The 23682-nt window shown below is 45.8% G+C and overlaps 2 protein-coding genes and 1 long non-coding RNA gene across 4 annotated transcripts; 2 read left to right on the forward strand and 1 right to left on the reverse strand.

The window, feature by feature from the left end:
- Positions 1-6185: 6185 nt before the first annotated feature.
- Positions 6186-7296, forward strand: LOC138190745 (uncharacterized). The gene is made up of 3 exons (XR_011176827.1): positions 6186-6764; positions 6854-6947; positions 7025-7296. It is a non-coding gene; the product is annotated as an uncharacterized lncRNA (long non-coding RNA).
- Positions 7297-10731: 3435 nt separating this feature from the next.
- On the forward strand, positions 10732-12503 carry LOC124216196 (insulin-like growth factor-binding protein complex acid labile subunit). Its single transcript, XM_046620434.2, has one exon. It carries the CDS (start codon positions 10732-10734, stop codon positions 11977-11979), a length of 1248 nt encoding a protein of 415 aa, XP_046476390.1. The 3' UTR covers positions 11980-12503.
- Positions 12504-19334: 6831 nt separating this feature from the next.
- On the reverse strand, positions 19335-22482 carry LOC124216194 (UDP-glucosyltransferase 2-like). 2 transcript variants are annotated; one of them, XM_046620432.2, is made up of 6 exons: positions 22045-22482; positions 21409-21899; positions 20788-21207; positions 20480-20711; positions 20174-20399; positions 19335-20101 (listed from the first exon to the last, which is right to left on the reverse strand). In XM_046620432.2, exons 2-6 carry the CDS (start codon positions 21859-21861, stop codon positions 19819-19821), a joined length of 1614 nt encoding a protein of 537 aa, XP_046476388.1. In that variant the 5' UTR covers positions 21862-21899; positions 22045-22482; the 3' UTR covers positions 19335-19818. The 2 variants fall into 2 exon arrangements, with proteins under 2 accessions (XP_046476388.1, XP_046476387.1); XM_046620431.2 differs by having other exon boundaries at positions 21409-22482.
- Positions 22483-23682: the final 1200 nt, after the last annotated feature.

Genomic DNA, 23682 nt, shown 5'->3' on the forward strand with positions numbered 1-23682 from the left:
AAATTTAGACCCTACCAAGGTTCGTATAAACCTATTTCGAAGAAAAGTGAACCTAGAAATCCTACGTTGAGCCTCCAACTCCTGAAAATACAAGTACCAAACCCTACTTCGACGCCCTCTCGGTAGAGGATCGAACCTATTTTGACGCTTTTCAATCTACAGCTTCTCCATTGGACCTGTAGCTCCTCCGCCATAGATACATCATTATTACAGCGACATTCAATTGTTAACAATGGATAACCCGAGGGCTATTTCGACATAATTTTGACAAGTTTTAATGACTTTTGAAAATGAAGTATTGCATATCAACTGTATCTATTCAACGTTCTTACGAATACAAAACCCCTTTCAACGAGAGATAAGCCTCAAATTAATATCGATACAAAATTACAAAATGTATTGATACATTGAACTGTACTACCTCTCGAGGGTTGAAGGAGGTTCTAAACTTGGTAAATCAGGCAATTTCGGACATTCTTAGCGCAAAATAGGGTTCAATGTTGCAATGAAACAGAAACTAGTTTACTATCTTTAAACCCTACACGTAGGGTTTGAAGTAGGCGCTAAATATCGATTAGGGGATTGGTGTAATTGAACTTTGCACCGCGACGCACTCAGGACAATTTAATTACCGGATCAATGAAGTAATCTACGTGGCGGTTGGATCGCGAACGCCAGCGATTTCCACGATTCCACAACGCGACGGTGGAAACTCTTCTCCTGGCTGGAGGAGGAGGAGGAGGAGGAGGAGGGCCTTTATTTCCAGGTATCCCGGACTCTCCGCTGCCTCCGCGAAACGAGCTTAGTCGAGTAGGTAATGAAACTATCAGGTAGCCTGAGTTATACGCAGCTTCGGCAGGGCGTTGCAGGCCAATACGTACCGACCTCCGGCTCCAGAGAGCCGGGTGGAACTATTTGTCTGCCTGCCGACTCCGCGATTAAGACACTTACGCGATTAAATCCCTCCGCCGGACGCCGGACGTGCGTTCGTGTTCGTGCTTTCGCCCCGTTTCCAACCCCGCCTCTTCGTGTGCAAACTGCAGGCGTGGCCGGAGGACGGGGGGGAAAAAATTTACCGAGACACGCTACGAGGATCGAATTCTCTGATTCCGAAGGGATTAAATAACGCTTAAATCACACACCTCGGCTTCTAGCCGAGAAACGGGGCTTCACCGACCAATTAGGATTCGGGCCGCCCCGGCCCTCTTATCTCTAGTTCTAAACGGCTGATATGAATAATCATCGCGGCTCTTATCTACCCACATTAGCCGTGCCAATCGAGTATCGCGAGATCGCGAATTACACAGGTCTGAAACCAAAATACTGAACATACACGTTGTTTCAAACTGTTTCTTATAGATTTTGACCTACTGAAACTGGGAAAAATACTCAAAAAGTTCCGTCACGCCAGATTTTTTTTCTTAAACTCGTGCTTGTAGTTTCATTTAGAGTGAAACTTTTATGCAAAAGTGATTTCTTACTTTCATGTGATGTATATTAGAGTGAGACTCGAGAATGAATGGGGGGTTCTACGTAAAATCGAAACTTATCAATTTTGATGTTTTCACCCTTTTACTCACTTGAAGTTCGTATTGAAAGCATTAAATCTGAATTTTTACAGATTTTCCTGACCAAGCATTTTCTTATCACAGTTAGTCGAAAAATCAGCTTTCGACGATTTCTCATTTTTTCAACCCAACACAGTTTGAAATTCACATGATATATGGAAAAAGTTCCTGTGCCAAAGTTTCGTATTTCTGTATGAAATGTCTAAAAATAATTTTGTATGATTTTTCGTGCACCGTTAAAGTATAGCATTGGCAAAAAATCTTGGAAAATCTTTTTTAACAAAATAGTACCCTGATCGAATTGGCCGATAATGAAAGTTTTACACAGCGCGTCGTTTATAATACCAAAGATTGTCTGTAAGTTTCGTAGTGGGCGGAAAAGCAGTTCAAAAGTTACAAGTAATAGCTTAGAACGGTCGAACTGTGAAATGTCTCATCCATACGTACCGCGATGTGGCGATACGAACGGTGAAAGTTATAAGTCGGTATTACGATAGGCAACGCGTCGTTGAGTTCTTACCTTGGATGAATATGCTTCGAAAATATTGTCCGGCGGTAGGGAAGTCACGTATCACGGCAGGAATCGTAATAAACGACAGACCGAGTTATACTCCGCGAGAAAAAGTCGTCAGCCGAGGTTACAACCGTTGTAACTTATAAACAACACGCGCAACAATTGAAGATCGCTCTCGCATGCGCAGCGTCGCCACGCGCAGGGCGAGCAAATTGCTTGCCGCGCCGCGAACTTTGAACCGAATTCTCGCCGCTCTGTGAATATTTGTCGATGTATCTTCCGAACGAATGCACCGCCCACTGCGAAGTTTTCGGACAACCTTTCGCATTGAAGAAGGCACGCTGTCTTTGAATTGTAGCCCGTTCGATTGGGGCAGTTTTCAGTTACGAATAATTTGCGCGCATTTTGTATCAAAACTACACTGAAACGGGGTATGAAAAATCCGAAAAAAATGTTCTCGAGAAGTTCGCAAGAGAACCTAAAATTTTTGTCAAAGAACTTTTTTCACGTGCCGTCCAAGTTTTACGCTACGTAGGCGCAAAAAATCAAACTATTGTTAAAATCAATTTGTTGGATGAGTTGTGATGTAATCATGCGTCGCAAAAATTTGAATAAATTCAAAGTTCGTCCTTTGAATATGTACTTTGATTGTGTGAAAGGGCAATCAGATTGAAATGTGTCGGAGAAGCCGACCGTTTGATTTGACGTGGAATACCCCAAATACAAACAGGAAAACAGAAAATGGAAAGCGGAAGCGTCTTCGAAGAAATATCAAAGCAAAGAAGAAAAGATTTCATAGACGAAAAGATTGAACACGGAGTGTTATGTACATTTCACGGAGAAATTATTTATTTAACTTTATACGAAATATTGTTCAGCTCAATGTAACAAAGTCGTGTTTTTATCATGATTGTTACGCTTTTTTTATGAAACCACCTTGTATTTCGCAAGAGTACTGAACATGAACGAGGGAAATGGAAGTAATTTTTGACAAAAAAATCCCCTGCAGCTGTACAAAAAAACATTTCTTTCCGAGCTGTGTTACCTCAACGCCTTTGCGGTAGATCCGAATATGCGCGCAGCAATCTAGCTGACACTATGAATTTTCACCCACCTTACGCTCTGCGATGACGATGCTTTTGCGGGCATGTAGCTTATACCGTCTACTTATAAGGCAGTAGCACCGTAAGACGACGACGCTTTAATACACTTACCTACCTCACCGCCGGATGCGAAGTGCCATAGAAGCTCAAGCGAAATCGTTGCTTGGCACATAAACTGCCTCGGCGATAAGGCGGCTATGTAGGTATAAGGTACCTCTGTTATGAACGCCGGCGTTGCACCGACCGCCTTCTTGCGGTATTTTAGATATCTTTGAAAACCGTATGCTCGACTTGGCGCCGTGCTACCGAGCACAAAGGTATTAAATTTCATTTCGGAAGCGTACAGGCCGCCTCGCAAATACCGTTATAACGTTTTCAAGATAACCACCAAGACCGGGCCGCTTCCGGTCTCGCCCGAGAGAATGCCGAAACGGTTACCAGAAACTTGGTACTCGGAGTCTCGCCAATCCAGGATTTCATTCGCTTTTAGTTTCACGGCTGTAGCTCTGGATCCGGCCGTTTGTTCGAGGTTCGAAAGTTCCAGTGACTCGCAGTCGATGCCACGAGGAACTTCCTCGTCGTCTTTCCTCGGCTACATCAACCGCTATATTGTCCTCCCCTCCGGCACATTCTGCAACCTTTGTGGACAAGTATTTGCCCGGGAAGTATGCGGGGCCGGAGGTTCGCATCTAGGTTAATGTCCCGTAAGACTCACTAACTGCATTCCTAAACCAGGACAACCTTATCGCTACAGCGCAGCTGTAACCTGCCGTTGTAACGTCACCTACAAAGTTCACCTCCCCGCCAACAGACTCGGTTTCTTAATTGAGTTTACTACATCGATGGGAGAAATTCGGACAGGTGGATGAAAATGGGCAAAGGGAGAAACTGAGAAAAGTGCAAGGCTGCATGCTCTGCACTCTCTGTCGACGACGTTGCTCGGTGGGATCCAATAAATCCTACGGCAAGTCCTAATGGCGCACAATCAGAGCTTTTAGATGTCGCTTACTTCTCATACGGTCGAGTGGGTCCTTTTATCCCGAGTGACCCCCGACGACCAGAGATAGCGTAGGCCGGCGCTGCGGGAAGAAGACCGGGTGAAGAACCAGCCGCTGTCCGCAATTTATATTCAGAAAATAACCCGCGTCGAAAAGCTCCGCCTTATTTTCCACCGGAGAGAACTTGAATGGAAAACATTTACCCTGCATAAACTTTTTGCCCGCATCGTGGGTCAGTCTTGTGTACAAGGCGTACGTGTGTGGATGCACGTGTAGAGAGGAGCTTCCGTTGCTCGTGGATTAATGTATTACTTTGCTGCTTTCACTCTCGCTATCTCTCCACTCGCAGGAGAGGGTGTGTCAAGTAGAATCCGTCGGTTCAAAACTTTTCGTATCTACATTACGATCCAGCCTTGGATCGGAATGAATAATCGTGCGATAGGATTGGTCAGGTGGGATACCGTGGATTATTCATCAGCGGTAAAAAAAAAAAATGCGTGGCTGATTGTGTCAGAGGACGTGACGCTGAACGGTCAGGTGCACAGTCGCAAATGTGAACCATTCCCCGGGAGGAGGATTCATCCCGGTGGGTTTTGTCACGAGTCGTTAGACGGAACTGGGAGTGTTGAAAGGTTTATTCACTGCCTCCGCCGGAGCTTGCGAACAAGACTTCTTATTACACTTCTGCCGGATGATGAAAGATCGGTACCCCCGACGCGTCGGCAAGCGTAACAAGTAAATTAAGTATTTCATTACTGCAGGGAGGTTGCGCGAGTAATCCAGTCGTGCCGAGTTTCATTTCGCGATTAAGGTGGATGAGGAGTATTTTCATTTCGAGAAAACCGTTCCAGCCTTTACGTGTCGAGGGAAACGAGACTCCGGAGAATCCACGCGATTTATAATTTGCGAACATGGGGCATATATGCGGCGTTTCACGGTTACTTGAATTACCGTAAACGGGTCGATTCACCCGATTTAGTAGCAGGGCGCATAATGGAATTCGCGATCGTTGTTGACGGAGAAAAGCGTTACCGATATCCCGGATCTACGGAAAGGCGATTCTTACCCGAGTCCCGCTTCCCTCATCTTCGACCCGAGAATTCTTCCTGAAAGTAAATTGCCAGCGACCACTGGCGAAACTTTTCTTCCCGACACATTACGGGGTTGTTACTGGTAAACGTCGAGTTTGTTGCCTTCGGTTATCCTCTCAGTGAGACGAAGCCAGGAATTCCTCGTGTATATTCTCAAGCTGTGTACATGTGTAAACCTACATAACGAAGTTCTAGATGGTGCGGTTCAACTTTGCTCCTAGAGGCAATCCGATTAAAGTGTTCCCGGCTGCTGCCACTGCTGCTACTCGCGATTCCTATCAACGGCAAAAACTTTACAACCTGACTATACAAATGTATATATAAGTGTATATTTATATATATAATGTATATATGCACACGTCGTACCTGTTTGATAGCTGACGCTGTCTCGTCAGTTTCGAAAAGTCGGAAAATTTTCCTCGCTGTCTATATTCCGCGGCCGCGGTGACGCGGACGCCTCAAATAGAATAGAATATTTTCCGAGAAAATTCCCAGAGCAACTTATTATATCCGGGTACGTACGGCTGCACGCTATCGTACCTGGGCACATGGCCATAACTCACGATACACGTAGTTTTAGTATGAAAACAGAACCCGGTGGGTAGACAGACATTCCCCAGTGGGTCTTGAGCGGGCGTGCAAATACTTTCAGAAGCTGTTTGCGAATAAACAAAACCGTCGTAATCCCAGCAGAGCGTTCACGCGTGTTCGTACACCTAGTCGCTTTGTCGCAGACAAGACAGGGAAGAGAGGAAGGCTGACTCGCGTCCTCGCTGTTTCAATAGGAAAATCTGCAAACGAGATCCCGGAGGGAAGAACTAGTCACCGTTCGAGAAACCTGATCCTGCTGCTTGGCTTGGCTTTGTTGATTGAATCATTGCCGGAAAAGATGTCGCGACTAGGTATCCAGGGTGCTTCGGTTTTTGAAAATTTGTTTTTTCAGCTCTGGTCACAAATTTTTCCAGTGGCACCTTAAAAAAAAAAGTTAACAAACAAACCACCTCACTATGACAAGTTCTTAGCGGAATTTATTCCAAGAACAAGATACGAGGATTTTCTCGACAACAGCCGATATCCGTTCAGCTATTTATTCTTGGTAATCGTCTTCATAATACGATACCCATCCGTTTACGTCGATATCTATTTACCTCTCAATTACAAAGCTGGCATGAAATTCGACGAACACGACTCGACGTGTCTTCGCTAGGTCATCAGAATGGAAAGCTGTTAGTGAATTCTTATCGACATTCAGGTATTTGTTCAAATGCTGGTAACGGGCTACGTATGATATTCGACCTTCGAACCGCAACGCCGTCGAGTGGTATGAAAGTCTGCTGACGATCCGTGCTTCAGTGTACCTTCAAGAGTCGGTGAAGAAGCGGCCACTTTTCTTAACCCGCGAAGCGAAATTTTAGTGACCATGAAGTTTACCGCATTTCTTGCCATACTCGTCATTTTCGTCGATCTGTCCGAGCAGATACCGAAATTGAGTAAGCCGCGCTGAACCGGATTAAAAATCGAACACTGTACCCACTGATTAATGGTAATTATAATATTACATTATAATTTCATTCTCCAGAAAACTGCCCCTCCGATTTCACCCCTACGAGTGTGATGCAAAACAGCTGCGGGATTCTTACGTGTATCGAGTCTGCCAGTATCAGCATAGTTGGGTCGGTATAAAATCTTGGCGCGTCAACCGAAGGTCTTCGTGCTCGTGACATTCCCTGACCGAGATTTTAATTTTCAGATGTCCCGTTTACCAATGTACGGAAGGTAAAGAGATCGGTTACAAACAAGAGGACGACTCGAAGGTGTATCCGGAATGCTGCGGTGGACCGATTTGCGCGGATTAAACGTTGCTTTTGGCAATTTGAAAGTGTTTTGCGACGGAACAGGAGCTTGATTTCAAACAGCATATCATATTACAATCACAGTTACAGACTCGGTGTTGGGACGAGATAGTCACGAGGTTCCTGTTCTTCAATTTTTCCGATCTGATACAAGTCGAGCTAACCAGTATGTTGAAGAATAAAAAATAATATTGCGCATAGTATGATTAATTTAAAGTAATTTGAGATTAAGGGCTTTATTGTTTACAGTTTCAACGACATATTAGAATTTCTTCGTTGAAATTAATAACAAAATGGCGAAAATAAAGCCCTGAGTCTCGAATTGCTCCCAGTGTTTTCATTTTCTTAAAAAAAAAAGCAGACTCCCGATAACAGGTATAATTTTATACCGTCAAAGCTGTACCAGCTCCCCCTTAAGGGACCCGACATCGGCCAAGCACTCGGAGTTGAACCCTACAGGCACCACGGCTCCTTGGTCGAACTACAATTCGCCATTCGTTATACGGCGAAGCTATATTTCGAGAGATTAGAACCCCATAGTTGGGAGTCGGCGGTACGGGCGACGGTCCGTGACCCTTGCAGTCGCGGATGATGGTGCACAAGGGAATATAGGGGCGGCCGGATATGCGAGGTGGCAACTGCCAGCCTGCAAAGAGTCGCCGGCCATCTCCGCGTCCCCGTTGATAAGCTCCCGCCGGACGTGACGCAATATGTTCTCCGATCGCAACGAAACGAGCCATTGTTTGGTGCCGGCTAGGATGTGATAAAGCTACGCAATTCGCGGTGTAACGGCGTAACGATGATTGCTTTAGTTGACGATATCTCTCCGCTCGACGCTTTCCTCCGCATCGAAATGGCAACCCTGCGGCCACCTCGGCACCTCTGCCGAAATACCTTCGAACGAATTCGTTTCGTTTCGGCAGCTGGTTATATTCACTCCCGAATTAAATTACTGTAATTCCTTAATACGGTCTGTCGAGTCGAGAAAAGCGAATAATTATTGTTGTTGTTTTTTTTTTTTTTTTTTTTTTTACTTAGAGTTACCTTTTCATCAACCGTACAATCTTGGAACCTGAAACTGATTTGTTAGTCAAGAAATTTTACCATTTAATCTTGTATTCATCTATTGGGCGATATGGGTATAAATGCAGCAGGTGAGAAATGGAATTGCAAGGGTAATAAACTACGTTTTGTATATTATACACACACACATATTACGCACGTATAGGAAGCGCTGTAATTGCTGGGCATTCAAGAAAGTGCTTAATGAAATTTCACCAACGCGATTAGCTTCTCGCGCAATCTTTCGCTAATCTTTCCCTCGTAATTAGTCAGTTCACAAGTACATGCGCGTGTACAGGTTGCAATTAGGCGTGGTAAAGCCAGGGTTTGAAAATCCACGGTAGGGAAAAGGTGTTGAGGTGAGGAGGGGGGGGGGGGGGGGGGGGGGGGGATAGAAGGATAAGGAACAAAGTATCGCGAGAGAGTGGAAATACCCAGCTGATTAAGTAACATTGATAAAGTCACGAAGAAGAGAGATGAGAACCGAGGCTTCGACGTCATCTTCACGTGCAGTCACCCTGCCTCTGGTAGAGGAGGTGTACCTGGGTCGAAAAGGGCGGAGAGTGGAGAGAGAGAGAGAAAGAGAGAGAGAAGAGGAGGGAACGACGATCGATATCTGCGGACAGAAATTGCAGAGCTTGCACCGCGGCGTTCGCAGTAATTGTAGCATCTCGCTTTGACACACGAGGGTCTTTGTTAATTCCTCGACACTCGGGGTGCGAGCTTGTTGTTGGGCTTCCAGTTGCTTTCCGAAATCCACTGCAGCCGGTGCGGCGTCGCTAACGAGAGCAAACAGTTCTCTCCGAGCTCCGTATAATAAACACATATACCCAGTTACCCAGGTTTTAATAAATTTCATTCAAACTTGCAGGACAGGTGAAAAGTTCTTCTCGTCCCCTCGCCCTCCCCCTCGCCCCCTTAAAGACGAGTAAAGCTAAGCGCCCTGGGCGTGTCGTTAAAAACTTGATTCCGAGCAGCCAAAAGTTACGTTGTTAAAAGTGCGCCCCCTTCGCGCAGGTGGGCAGCCCCCGGTGCTGTAAGTATAAGGGATACCCTCGGCAATCTGGAATACGGCAGAGGGGGGGGGGATTCATATCGACGTCACTGGTTCGTGATAAAGTGGCCGAGGAGGACTTTAATTCTCGGAAGGCGGTGTTCGATCTCCTCAATTTAGTGCGGCACTGTCTCACAGGCAGCCCCTCCCATTCCAGCTATTTGCCGTCGAAATTGTTTTCGGATCTCGAAAGCGAAGGCAGGTGTGGGTGTTCCCCCGCATTTCACCCCGTGACACTTTTACAGCCGCGTAAGGGTGCCTCTGCGTTTACGATTTCTCGGAGCATTGCGCCCAGCGTCGCAGCGTCGCGGCGTCGCTTCGCTTCGGGTCTGAGCTGCAGGTCGTCGGTGGCGGGTTCGGTTGTAGGGCGCGAGAAGTCTCCCTTGCACCGAATGAAAATTTATATTCCACGCTTTTCCGGTTACCGGAAGGGGCCTCGTCTACTCCGATACGCGATGAGCATAATACATGCCCGTACGGGAAGTGAAACTGCTGCGCTTTTACCGTCAAAACGATTCCCCCCGATCCCCCGATGCCCAGCCCTTGCCCAATGGAACTCGTCTTAGGCGAATGGAGAAAGGGCGGGAATGGGTGGAGGAGGGAAATAGGGACAGGTAGACGCTCGATGCAAAATTGACGAAAAGGAAAGGCGGACGGAATTTCGCGGTGGAAGAGTAGAAAACGCGAGTGAATTCGTTATTGGTCCACGCCTGGGGACAGCTACCTGGAAACGCGCGGAACAATGTATGTATCCGGAATAGGGAAGAGGAGCTGGAACTCTGGAGGGAGCGTAGGGAGCGAAGGGGGGAGACGAGAACGGATGAAGAGGAAAAGACACACTTTCGGGTGTTATGGCGAAGAAGCCTCGCAGAGACCCCGGCCTTCCCTATACGTATGTATACGCGTCTATATTGTATATATATATACATATATATATATATATATACACACGTTCCGCGTGTTCCATCCTGCGAGACATGAATTTAACATCGTCGTGAATTGAATTACGCGCCGAACGCGGCGGTGGATGGGCTCTCCTTCTTCTCCTTCTTCTAGCTTTTGAAATACTGTAGGGGATCCTTTTCCTCCCAATGTCTCCGCGAGCCTCTCCTGATTTCCTTTGGGTCGAGGTATTTAAGCATCGGATATGAGAGGTGGCGCTCTTATTCCCGGGAATGAAACTTTTCCTTTCCAATAACACACAATAACCGAGTTCAACGAATCGTCCGTGAAGGCTATTTTCGTCCGGTAATTTGTGCGTCGGAAGCCGCGGCCGACACCAGATCATCGTCGTTTCTCTTTCTCTCTCCCGTTATTTCTCTCTCTTTCTCTCTCTCTCTCTCTGTCCAGCGTAACAGTAATTACGCGCCTCCGAGATACAGTGCCGAGCTCGTCGAGGTCAGGCGGGTCAACGAGATAACCGTGAGTCGTAGAACCGTAACAAGAGGCACAGCATTCCGGCTATCTCATCCATTTTAGTTTCTCGGAATGATCTACTTAACGCGGAGGTGTCGCTCGACCACATCCGTACCGTTCGCACTTCTGCCGTTGTTGCTGACGCTCTTGCCGATCAGCGAGCTACGGGCGAAGGGCGAAACGGCAAGCACGACGGTCCGTGGCTACCGGGTGAACGTTACCGAAGAAGGTGTTTTGAAGAAGGTGACGGACGCGAGGGCGAGCATCTTGGATCTACGCAGAAATGGCCTTACCGGGGTCGAGGACGGGGCCTTTTCCGAATGTCGGAACGTCGCGGAGCTGCTGATGGCCGACAACGACATAGCCGATCGGCTGCGAGCCGGCATGTTTCGAGGGCTGAGAAACCTCCGGAAATTGGCGATGAACGGGAACTTGGTCAAGGGCATCGAGCCCGGCGCCTTCGCCGTGGCCGCCGACCTCGAGGAGCTTCACCTGGCTCGGAACCGGGTGGCCAGCCTGGCACCCCACACCTTCGAAGGAGCGAGGGGCCTGCTGCACCTCGACTTATCGAGGAACCTGATCGCGCGGATAGAGGACGGGGCCTTCGACGGACTCGGGGAGCTGAGGGAGCTCTACCTCAGGGGAAACCGCATCGGTCGAGTCGGAGAGGCGACCTTCCGAGGCCTCGTGAGCCTCCAGTGGCTTCATCTGGGCGAGAACGAGGTGACCCAGGTCGGTGAACGCGCCTTTACCGGGCTTCCGAGACTCGGGGGCCTCTATCTGGCCTTCAACGGATTGTCGAGGGTGCCGGTGAACGCCCTGGAACATCTGCCTCGCCTCAAGGACCTCTTCCTGGGACACAACAAGCTGGTGCGACTGCCTCGGAGTGGCTTCGCCGGCGCCGCTCGGCTCCGTAGCCTCGACATCGGGAACAACCTGATCGAGGCCATCGACGACGGCGCTTTTCTCGGCCTCGCGTCCCTCCGGACTTTGCGCCTGTCGGGGAACAGGATTTCCAAGATCCGCGTCAACGTCTCCTTCACGGATATCGTCGCCCTCCAGGACAGCCTCGACGAACCCGTAGTTTCCCAGGGTTCGTTCCGGGGGTTGAACAACCTGCGGAGTCTGCTCCTCGCCCGCAACCAAATCACCGTCCTCCCCTACGAGGCCTTCATTCAGCTGCCCAATCTCCGGTTTCTCGACCTATCCGACAATCGGATACACTCGATAAACAATTGCGCCTTCAACGGCATCGAGAAATACGTTCAGGTCAACCTCAGCGGGAATAACGTCACCAAAATTGAACCCCTCAGGTGCTGACCCGCTGTTTCCCGTATCGTTATAGTTTTCCCAGGACGGCGCGTTGTCTTTAAAAACATATAATACCGTCTGCCGGGTCTCGTGACACTTGTGGACGATATTCGTAAGGTCGGCGAAATTACCGCAACGGACACACGTTACGGGCTGAATTCCCGGTCTCAACTGAAATCGAGGAATAATGAGAAGGGGGAACGGAGGAGAAGGTTGTACGCGACCGAAACTGGCTGGTACGTGATCTGGTTGAGTGTGTCCAGCAACGTGACGTGTTTTATTACACATCTCTTCGGCGGAATAAAAATGAAAAGAACGGTAGGTGAACGGAATAACAGGAAAAATTTATCGCACAAGTTCCGACAGCGCGTGACGCTTCTGGAATTATCCGCAATACCCGATGTAAGAACGTCGCAAATTATAGTTTCAAGTATATACGTTACACAACGTATTTACGAACACTAATAAAGCCACATCGACGATAAAATGTAGCACATATTTTTTACTGTGGAAATAAAGTGTATCTCTCGTTATATCTTTCATCTCCTACCCCCCTCCCCCCCCCCCCCGCCTACCGCTCTACAGTCGACAAACAAAAAAAAAAAAACACCATTAACTACGTGAGATAAAGCTGTAGAGAAATTGTCAGATGGATTTTGGATCAGTTGTACTCGTAACCTACCAGCCGGATGGAAACAAAGTTCCAGCAATATGAACTAGCGAGTACTTTACCCGTTTTTTTCAACGTGGCGTTCAGACTTTCATGCTGCGTGCATATCTCGTTCAATTCAACGTCTCAACCTTCGCGTATTTATATTTAGGTAATCGAAGCGGCGATTCGAAGGAGAGAATTAACTGACCTTTAACTCTGTTGATCTACTACTTCAGCCGAAACTCGACGATTGGCTGGCGCTTTCGAACTCGTATTGACATAGCCAGCAACCACCACCAAGAGTGCAACGCGATTGCTGAAACCTTGCTCAGCGAATTCGGATATCAGGCACCTCGTTATATCCAGAAACCGTGATAGAAGTAACGTCTGTTCGATAATCACTCGAACACCTGTGGCGCAGCTTTTTTGATAGACAAAACGCAGCTTCAACGCTTTGAATCTAACATTATTGAGCGGTGGCAATTTTTATAACAATATTGAGTTCCGTAGTTTTTGAGACCGCTGATTACGAATCTGAAATTAGATTTTGAGAATTCAAGTTGCCCGATCCAACATGGTGGACAAAAGTTTCAAATTCGATCGAATACGATCAAAAAACTCTATGCAGGGGATTTCGGGGTAGCCGATTGGATTCGATTATAATTTATGTAAAACAAGTTTACGTGTAGAGGGTTCACTTTCTCGGACATGAATTATTCATTCAATTTTCACGATTTTTTCAATCAAATTGCTTCTAACGATAATAATTTACATTATAAAAAGTTATTGGTATACTATCAGTAACAGCAAAAAACTGCCAAGAAATATGTTTTCAAAGTCCTCTAAATGTACGAAAAAATGATATAAAATAGGAGGTAATAACACTTGCAACTGTGACTCAAAAGGTCAAAAGGAACAAAATTGAAAGTCCATTTGAAATCGTTGTTTCGAAAGAAAAAATCAAACCTTCTCCAGAGTCTTGCAGAAAGGAAACTGGATCGTTAAATCTCCTCGACATTATTTGATCGCGTATGTATTTTCGGTACTCTATCATATTTTTATCGATGACATTTGACTCTCATTTGCAAAGCTATCGGAGAATTTTACGAATGTAATTTGGCACATCGAATTTATATCTGCGCTAAAGGAGTATAATTAACTGTCGCTATACACACACGGACATTAAACTCATCAACCAGACCACTTCCAAGCGGTATAAAATTCTGCTGTTGCTCGGTGCGTCAGGATACCGAAAGCCGGTGAAGTAGCAACTACATACTTTTCCCAACCTGCAGCGCGACATTTTTAGTAGCCATGAAGTTTACCGCAGTCCTTGTCGTACTTTTCGTCTTCGTCAATCTCTCCGAGCAGATACCAAAACTGAGTGAGTCGATTTACTGAACGAAATTCAGTACCTGCAGCTCTTGACGATTTAATCTAACGAACAAACTTTGTCTTAAAGTAAATTGCCCGCCCAATTCCATTGCGCATAAGGCGGAGAACGATTCGGAATGCGTGCGTCTTGATTGTAACGGGCAGCCTGACACCGTAACGGCTATCGGGTAAGTGTATCCACTTTGCACTTCAGCTCGAGATTTTCGCATCACCGTTTGCTTGTTGTAATTAAAATTTTTAGGTGCAGTCTTTACATCTGCCCCCCGGGTAAAGACATCGGTTATAAACAAGAGGACCATTCGAAGGTATATCCGGAATGCTGCGGCGGACCGATTTGCGCTGACTAAACTTCGCGCGTGTAAATCTGGAGAAAAATATTAATCGAGTGGCGAAATAACCGCAAATATTATTCTATTCCTATGACATGTTCTTTGTGCTTATAAAATAAAGTAGTACCCAGCAAGTTAATTTTAAAACAAGTCTCCTTTACCAATACAGAGTCAAATTCTTATCTGTAGAAAGTGATGTGAGTTCGCGAACTTGTAGCAATCCAATTTTTCGAATTATCTAAAATGAGGACAGTCGATCGGACGTTAATCAAAGTTTGTTTAAATATGCCAAGTAGGAATAAACACCGAATGGTTTTCGAGAGTTTCGCGATAAGTACACTGGATAATTGATTCTTCTCGGAATTATTTTATTTTTTTCTTTAGTACTCATTCAGGCTCGCATCGATATACATCACACTTATTCCTCAATCGCGAAGCTAAGGAGCGATTACGTAAATGGAATCTGTATTTTCTCCGCCGATGCTCGCTGTTTACGACTCACACTCATCAGTGGTCGCTTATCGAAATCGTTGTTATCTGCATATAATTATGTACAACGACTGTGTACATTGGACCATTCGACTCATTAATCATACCACCGTCGATTGGTATAAAATAAGTCCGCCGATGCTCCGTGCTTCATTATTCACGTTTGATTCCCGGTGGAGAAGCGAGTACTTTTTTCAACCTGCTACGCGAAGTTTTCGTAACCATGAAGCTTGCTGCATTTCTTGCCGTATTTTTCGTCTTCGTCAATCTGTCTGAACAGATACCGAAACTGAGTAAGTGACTTAACCGAATAAAAATTCATCCCTGCACCTGCTAATTTATTATTTCAAACGAATTGATAAAACAGAAAATTGAGAATAAGATATCTCAACTTGAAATAGAATCGATCAATTAAAGTCAGTAGTATTGGGTTTGCGTATAATCAGTATCGGTTACAGACTAGATTCATACAAACGTCAGATCTTGTTCCGTGCTTTAATTTTAATTTTTGTTTTATTGCAAGTCAACTGACGATTTGAAGTGAATTTTGGCAGTAAATTATTATCATTCTTAATTCCACCGTGCAGTAAATTGTCCGCCCAATTACACCATGACCGAATCGATGAAAAACGGATGTGGGACTATGGAGTGTGTGGGGCCTGGTGAAATGCGTGGTGTCGGGTAAGTATATCGAATTTGCGCCCCAGCTTGAGATTTTCGCATCGGCATTTGCTTATCGAATTTTGAATATTTAGATGCGGTACTTACCAGTGTGCCGACGGTAAACAAATCGGTTTCAAACAACAGGACAATTCGAAGGTGTACCCGGAATGCTGCGGCGGACCGATTTGCGCTGACTAAACTTCGCGCGTGTAAATCAACAGAAACACATTGATTTCGTGTTAAAATACCCCTGAATATTTTTTTGTTACTGTGACATTTTCTATGTATTTACGAAATAAAGTAATAAACAGACGATTAATTTTACGAATCTCAGCTTGACTAATACCGGGCCGCATTCTTATTGTGCAAAGTAACGTGAGTTTTCCAACTTGTAGGATCTAAAATATCGTTCGGCATGTTGCTGATTTTTATTTCAATGTAACGGATTCGTTGATGCAGTCGTCGAGTTGCCTAAATTGCATGCAGGAAACTGCCGGAGGGTATATGACGTCGGTATTACGCTAATTCTAATTGTTTGCACGTCGAGTGAAGTGACTTGGTCCGACGCACGAGACGCGAAGCAACGGTGGTATACAGAAGAGAGCTTTTCTGACCGACAAAATGCGGCTTTAAAAGTGGATATCAAAGCTTGTTTGATAATGCTGAACAAAGATAACCACTCGATGTTTTTCGAGAAGTTTGTGATAAGTACACTGTATCATTAATTCTTCTTAACATTAATTTGATTGAGTATAATATTAAGGGCGTTTCTGATGCAAGAGCAGTAGAAAATGATTGCTTTGTCGTGACCAGACTATTTGACGAAATAGATTGAAACGGTATACATTCGAAAGTTGCAAATTTCTGATTTGAAACTAAAAAAAAAAAATTCAATCTGCTTCAAAGTTATGCTAAGCAGAAAACGATTGGCAAAACGGTAACCACGTTTGTAGGCGAACGGAATATCCGAAATACAAGAACAACGACTTGTTAGAATCGTAAATATATCCTCTGAGAGGATGTTATCTTTGATAAGAAAAAAATAAAAATACTTCCGAAAGTCTAAAAAAAAAAAAGTACAAAATCTGATGAAACAATCGCAGCTAGGTCAAATTTCAATTCATCAAAAATCCAAAATAAAATAATAAACAGAACAACACGTTAACAAGTCTCTGCTTGGCTAATGATGCGAGTTTGCAGATTTGTCGAATCTGAAATAACGTTCGGCGTATTGCTGATTTTTGTCCATCTGACCTTTGCGTTGAACAAGTTATACGCGGAAAATCGCTGGAGAATAACATCGGTATTGCGTAAATCTTGTTTCGATGTAAAGTGAGGATAGCAGGAGAATGAGATAAAGATAGATGAGAGTAGGAGAATTTGCATGTCTCTCCGAAGAGAGACGCCGCCGCTAAATATGCACAGCTCGTTACCCACGCAGACTCCTGACCCAACACAGTAGCCACGCCAAGTGGTTTACTTTGCTAGAGGATTTAATATTCAAGCCCCCGCTATAATTCACTCCGATCTCGGTCCAATTGTCGGGAACGTGTGTGCAGTGCTTTTGTATACTCGTTCGTATCTCGTAAATGCAATTTTATTTAATTCAGCCCCGATGCAGCGACGTAGTAAATGATTTTACGACCGTACCCTTATACGTGTACTTCATAATTTCGAAACTCTTCGCCATGGGGTTGATGGGAAAAAAAACGTAGCGGTTCTTTTACATTCGTAAGTAATCCGCATCGTAGATTTAACCGCGGGTCAAAGAACATTCGGATAGTTAACTCGACAAAGAGTCTGGGAATTAAGGGGGTAGCGTCTCGCGTCTCAATGACTTATTTAAAGAAATTTATTTTTTCATAGTAAAATTTATTCAGTAATTTTCATACTTTTCGCACATAAAACAGGAAGTTATAAAGTAATACGGAAGAATTTTTTCTCCGTACCTATTTGATCGTAAATCTCGCCCGGTGTGTCGGTGCTTGCCGCAAGTTTTTATCCCTGTTTAAATCTGACTGACACGATATCTCAACTTTAAAGCATTCTAAAAGAAACAAACAAATTGTTAGTCATTTCGTTGTTTTTTTTTTTTTTTTTTCTACATGGAAGAAGCTTGAAATTATTGAATAAACTTGACTGTGAAAAAAAAATAATTATCAAACATAGTCATTGAGACGTGAGACCACGTATCCCCTTAAATCTACAGATCAGTCGTACAATTACCACGCAGCTATAGTTGCGGGAACCGCGAGGCAGACGGAACTCGGTTTGCATCGTTATACCCGTTAACTAAGTTATTTCATTCTGTTCGCGACGTGTACCGAGGTATCCAAAGCTGCAAGGATACGTCGGAGTTCGCGCACTATGAGCGATGAACGAGTAATTGGAATGGCGGCTAACGGATATACCGGATGTTACAGCCCTCCCAAGGTTCTATGGATGTGCCGGGATCAAGGCGACGAGCTCTATCCTTGAATAGTTGATATCCCGGTGAGGTAATATTTCCATCGCCCTTGGATCTTATGACGTATCCACCTCGACAGGTATTTTTGCCAAATTGACGTGCATTTATATATCGAACGATTGAGGGCACGTGGTGAAATCTGGTATTATGTCCGTGGTTGAAATTTTATCATCCCGTGGACTTAATGTTTCATTTTTCCTGTCAGCGATTTGATTCGCGTGATCAAATTGGGTAGTTATAATTACTTAATTAATATTAATTAACGGATATCGCCTGACGCGATTTAGTGACTAAATATGGCTCCCGCAGTTTGAAATTGATTAAAAAATTTAGAAGAAGGTAAAAGAAGATGGTTTTTGAAAGTTAAGAATTACAGACAAACTGTAATACGTAACTCGAGATGGAGGGCGGTGTGCGATTAATTTATCATGCAGCGTCGCGAAGCTTCAGCGTCGTCAGGATGTTACCGCATGCGGAAGAATACAAAGCCGAGCTTTATTTGAGCTGACCGTTAAATTGCCCTGCATGTATTATGACCTTGCATAGTCCAGGAAATTATAACTTAAGCCGCTTTCCCACGTAACTTTAGCTGACCAGGAAATACGGCCTCCGCAAACCAGCTCGGCTTCGCTTCTTGCTGGTTCCCTGAAGCTGTTTCTGTCGCTTTTCGAACTTGTCGGGGTAGTATTTGTTCGAAGCAGGGAAGAGTGCGGAAAATGAGAGAGAGAGAGAGAGAGGAGCAAAGGCCAAGTTGTACCTTGAGGTTGTGCCGAGTTCGGCGAATAACCAACGGAATTTATTTGATTTGCCGAGAGAAAGGATCATAAGGAGTAGGTAATCAATAATTCGGAGGCATCTCGCATCTCTCGTATACCTCGGCCAAATAAAATCGTTGTAATAACGCAATCAATGTGCGCCTGTGGCTGCTTGCTGGATAGCTGCGGTCCGCGGAAAGGATGATGGGAGTTCCTGCAGAAGGTTGGAATACTAGGAGCGCCCCGGGCTGCGTAGTTCATTGCCTGCCGTTCAATCCTTGATTAAATATCCTGCGGATGGTCGGTGCTGCGGATCGTACCGCTGCTTAAAATTCCGCGTTCAAACCGGCGACGAACTCGACTCGCCTTCGAACGATCGGGAAATTCCGTCGCTCGCTCGAGCTGTTGTTACAGTCCAATTTTATCCCTATAATGGTAATTAACTCCGATGGGGAGAAATGCTCGCGAATAGGCTGAGACAGCGACGGACGGATATAGAAGAGGAGAAAAATGAAGGGAACGAGAAAGTGTGAGAGAGGGGGGGAGAGAGAGAGAGAGCAGCCAAACACTTTCTGCCATCGTTATATTACTTGATTAATCGAGGACACCGCGCATCTTGACGAGCTGCTTATTCAACTCACATAAATCACAATTTATTCGACAAAATTACTGTGCTCTAAAAGTAACGAACTCAATCTCGCTCAACAATTCCGAGACGAACTTTATTCGGTTATTCAGATCTTTGGGCGGTGAACCAAGAGAAGAAAAATAATACGGTTAAATCTTAGACCGAAAGCTTTGCAAAAGCGAATTTGCGAAACTTTCCCCGTCTGTGAAGTGCCGGTGTGAGCTGATACGTGAATTCCATTTATTAAGGACCCTGCATTTGATGCGGGTATCAAATATTTAGTTCCTGCTTGAGTCAGTGCTGCTGCACGAATGCGAGATACGAGGGCAAATTAATTAGAGGTAAGCGCGTTAATTATCACGGTCATCAGAGATCCGTGAGCGGTGTTGCAGAAATCATCGTAATTTTGGGGTGAGCTGTAACCTGACGAGATATTTCACCTTCCTCGCAAAGAAATTCTCCGGCCAATTTCAATTGATCTTCTTGTATCGAGTCGGTGCTTCGGTGCCTCTCACCAACAGGGCGAAAAGCTTCTTGAGGATAAGTTTGATCAAGTAAGCGGCAACAGCGAGGCCGAGAATCAGAGCGCCAAATACATCGATCAGCGCTATTTGGAACCAGGACAAATCCATCGCCGGTGACCTGATAATAGAACCTCCGTGTCTGGCGACGTACTCGACCCAGAAGATCCCGGTGTCCAATGGGCTCATCGGACGGTCCCGAAATTCGGCGGAGATCTTCTTAGCAGCTGCCCTGAAAATCGGTCGTCGATTAGATTTGCGTAAAAGATCGACGAAGCCGCGCTCGCGCCAAGGATAACATTACATGTAGGAGGGGTCGCCGAGGACCTTCTCGAAGGCAGCGTCAATTTTTTCCTCGGTCAATTCGTCGTGGACCAGCGGCACAGCGACGTTCATCCTGCTGTAACGAGCCACGTTCAGAGGCTGATCGGAGAAGACGGGCACCCCTATCATCGGGACGCCGCAGTGGATGGCCTCCTGGGTCGACATCAGACCTCCGTGGGTGAAGAAGACGCGAGCGTTCTTGTGACCTGTGGTTGCGGCAGAAACAGAAAACAGGGAAAATCAGAGAGGTGACAAGCCAGCCAATGGGCAGGCCTGGTCGTCTTACAGAGAACCGCCAGCTGCGGAATCCAAGGACGGATCATCACGTTGCTCGGCAAACCGACCGGCAGCTCGTCCGGCTTCGCTACTTTCATCAGCACTCTGACAGGCGCCAATTTTCCCAAGGATTTGTAAAGTGCGCGCAAAGTTTCCCCCGAAAATGACTCGATCTTCAGCATCGAGCCAAAGGATACGTACACGAAGCCGTCGTTGCTCCGGTCCAACCACTCTTGCAGATCCTGTAAGGACGCGTCAAACGTTCGGATGAGAGAGTGAAACGTTGGGTACGTGAAACCGTTGAGAATGAAAACTCACGCGGGGCAGCGGCTCGATTTCTTTGGGAATATGAATTCCTCCGACTTCGACAACCGCCGCGGTGAAGGGCCTGACGCCGTTTAGACTGTAGTGAGAGTTGACGAGGATCAGAGAGACGTTTCTCTCGGCTTCTCGGACTCCGAGAGCATGCGGCCCGAGATGCTTCCTTATGAACTCGTCCTGGTCACTGGTGTAGTAGTAAAACTGCATCTTTTTACCGATCAAGTCCAAGGTGTTGGTCATCCGGTCCCAAAAGCTCATGGGCGCAATGAGACTTGAGAAAACTCCGGGCACGTACGCCGGGTTATCGGGGTTCGCCACGAAGTCGCTCGACCACGGCCACATCGGGGATGTAACGATTGCCACCACCGGGACCTTGAGGTGCTGACCCAAGGCCAGGAAACAGTGGGCGGCCAAGACCTCGGAAATTCGAGCTGAGTTAGTTATCGGTATCTTATTTATATAATCTAATCAATCAGTAATAAGCGTATCTGTAAGCCAATGATCGTTATCTAAAAGCGTTCGAATTCTCAAGACGAATATTTTACTACCGTCCGTGTATACTTGAAGTCTCCGAGTAAAAATCGGAGACCGTTTGCGGAGATCAGGATTCAAACCTACTTCGCCGATGAGTAGATCGTAGGGAGGATCGTTCGGAGGGTTTTTAATCAGGTTCTTCAACTCGGGGTGGTCCATCAATTTGCAGAGTTCGGTTCCGAACATGGACGTGAGAAACGGCACCACGGGCTTATTCAGCACACTTGACGTCACGGATTTGTACGTCAAATTATCCTGCAACTTCGGAACCGAGTCGTCGGCCAGGTTTATTATGTCGTTGTAATTCTCGACCGGCTTCTTCAGAGGAAAATGCCCCACGACGTCGACCTGGTGGCCGCGATTAGCCAGCCCCTTGTTAAGTTCCTCGAACATGATCGCATGGCTCTTTGCGTTGTAGGGTAATACACTCAATATCCGGTACCCTCTGACCTCGGATGAGATCGATAAAATGAGGAGAAAAATCGTGAAACACAGCCGCTCTTTCATCCCAGCACTTTTACAGAACAGTAACATCATCTTTGACCATTCGATGTGGATTCAAGCGCGTAACTAAACTAAATTAATTAGCCAGATTAAAATTACTAACTAAATTAGCCAGATAAGAATGCCCCTGATAAGTCAGCCTTGAGTGTTGATTGCAGGCTTTAATCGTGCTTTTCTAATCTATAAGTAAGCGACGTAATTGTATCGGACGATTACCTGATCCGCTATTGCTAAACCACACTTCTTCACCTCGCAATCGGCCAGGGTTCTTGCACCGCTAATGAGACTGATGAGTGCGTGTATGTTTACACTTGTATTTTGTGAGAGGACTCGCAAGACGGCACACGATGTGTCGTTGCACATGATTTGTTTTTCTTCTTCTCCTCTCCGAGATGCGGGGAAGGCAGTTGTCTTTTGCCAACGACGCGAGACGTTTGATGTACACAAAGAGTACGGTGTGTTGCAATCGCAGTGACGTAGAAGCCGGTATATAATATTCACAAAAATTCTTTCTCATTATTAACTAGTATATCAGATCCAGTAAGTGATTTATCCGCCTCACAATCCAACAGAGACCCCACCCACGTGCCCGTATTTATGCCGTATACCAATCACTGGTGGCTGCGGGCGTTTCGCATCCTCGACTGAATCGTCATTGTCTCACTTCCGAAGACGTTACCACGAAAAATCTTCCATACCCTCTCAGTGTCTCGAAGCGACATTAATCTTCGGTGTTTACTCTCGTATCTCTGACTGCGCGGAGTACAAGTTTAACTCTTTCGCATAAATCCCTCGATAGCGTAGTTCCGAACGCTACAGCCGAGCCGCTTTTCATCTCTTCGAGAAGATTCTTGCAGCGGCTTTCGTCTTACGATCAGCTGCGCCCAAACGAAACGCCGAGATGCACCCGATATTTTCATCACTAAATGTACGAACAGCGGGAGTAAGAAGAACTAAGAGCAAAAAGTCTGTGAAAGGAAATAAAAATAAATAAAAATATCCTCTATTCACTATCCGGCTCTTTCGCTCGAGAGAATATATTCTTACCTACCGACTCCCACTTTATCCTCCCCTGCGTATCAAAGCTCGAAAGTTGCAACTAAGACTCTTTATACCTACCGCGGAAGGCGTCCGTGATTACTCTCTGCCGTAATTCCTACAACGTGCGTCGTTGTTTCGCAGGCAAAGCGGCCGGGTCTCGCGGTTATCATTTGTGAGGTCTTGACCCCACCGTCCTCGCCGACAAGAAGGCCGGGCTCATAAATAGGAGAGATTACAGGACGAGCTTAGCGATGCCGCGAGTCTTCGCCGCGTCCCGGGGATGTTGCGTAAGCTCATTATTTTCACAATCCAACAAGAAAGGAGTTTCCCCATTCCGGCCCGTCCGAGGGAACCCCTCTGCCCTGGTCAGGGCCCCGATTGTGGTTACGAATTCACGTCGCGTTTCCATCCGTCTCAGCCGACCGAGTCGCGGTCCGATTTCTTCTTTGACCCACGTACTTGATTTACACTTCCTCTTATTAGATCACGTCTGTTGGTACATATTCCGCACCGTCTCGACTCTCTTATCCTGCGGGTCTCGTAGCGGAAAATTATTGGGCTTCTTTCTTTCGATTTTAAAACATCCTTACGCATAAGAAAAAAAAAAGAAGGTACCAAACGCACCACGTTGAAAGAAACCATCCACGACAAAATTCCGACTTTCCAAGAATCTGACAAAATCTGGAATCTGGTATGTGAAACTTCCATTTTGCGAGAAAATGAGACTTTTTTTTTTATCTTGCTGGAACGGCAAATGTTTGGAACCTTACGGATTCCGGAACAATTCCGAAGCCTGAAACTCCCTGTTGCGTT

Source organism: Neodiprion pinetum, chromosome 4 (genome assembly GCF_021155775.2).
Source record: "Neodiprion pinetum isolate iyNeoPine1 chromosome 4, iyNeoPine1.2, whole genome shotgun sequence".
Lineage (NCBI taxonomy): Eukaryota > Metazoa > Arthropoda > Insecta > Hymenoptera > Diprionidae > Neodiprion > Neodiprion pinetum.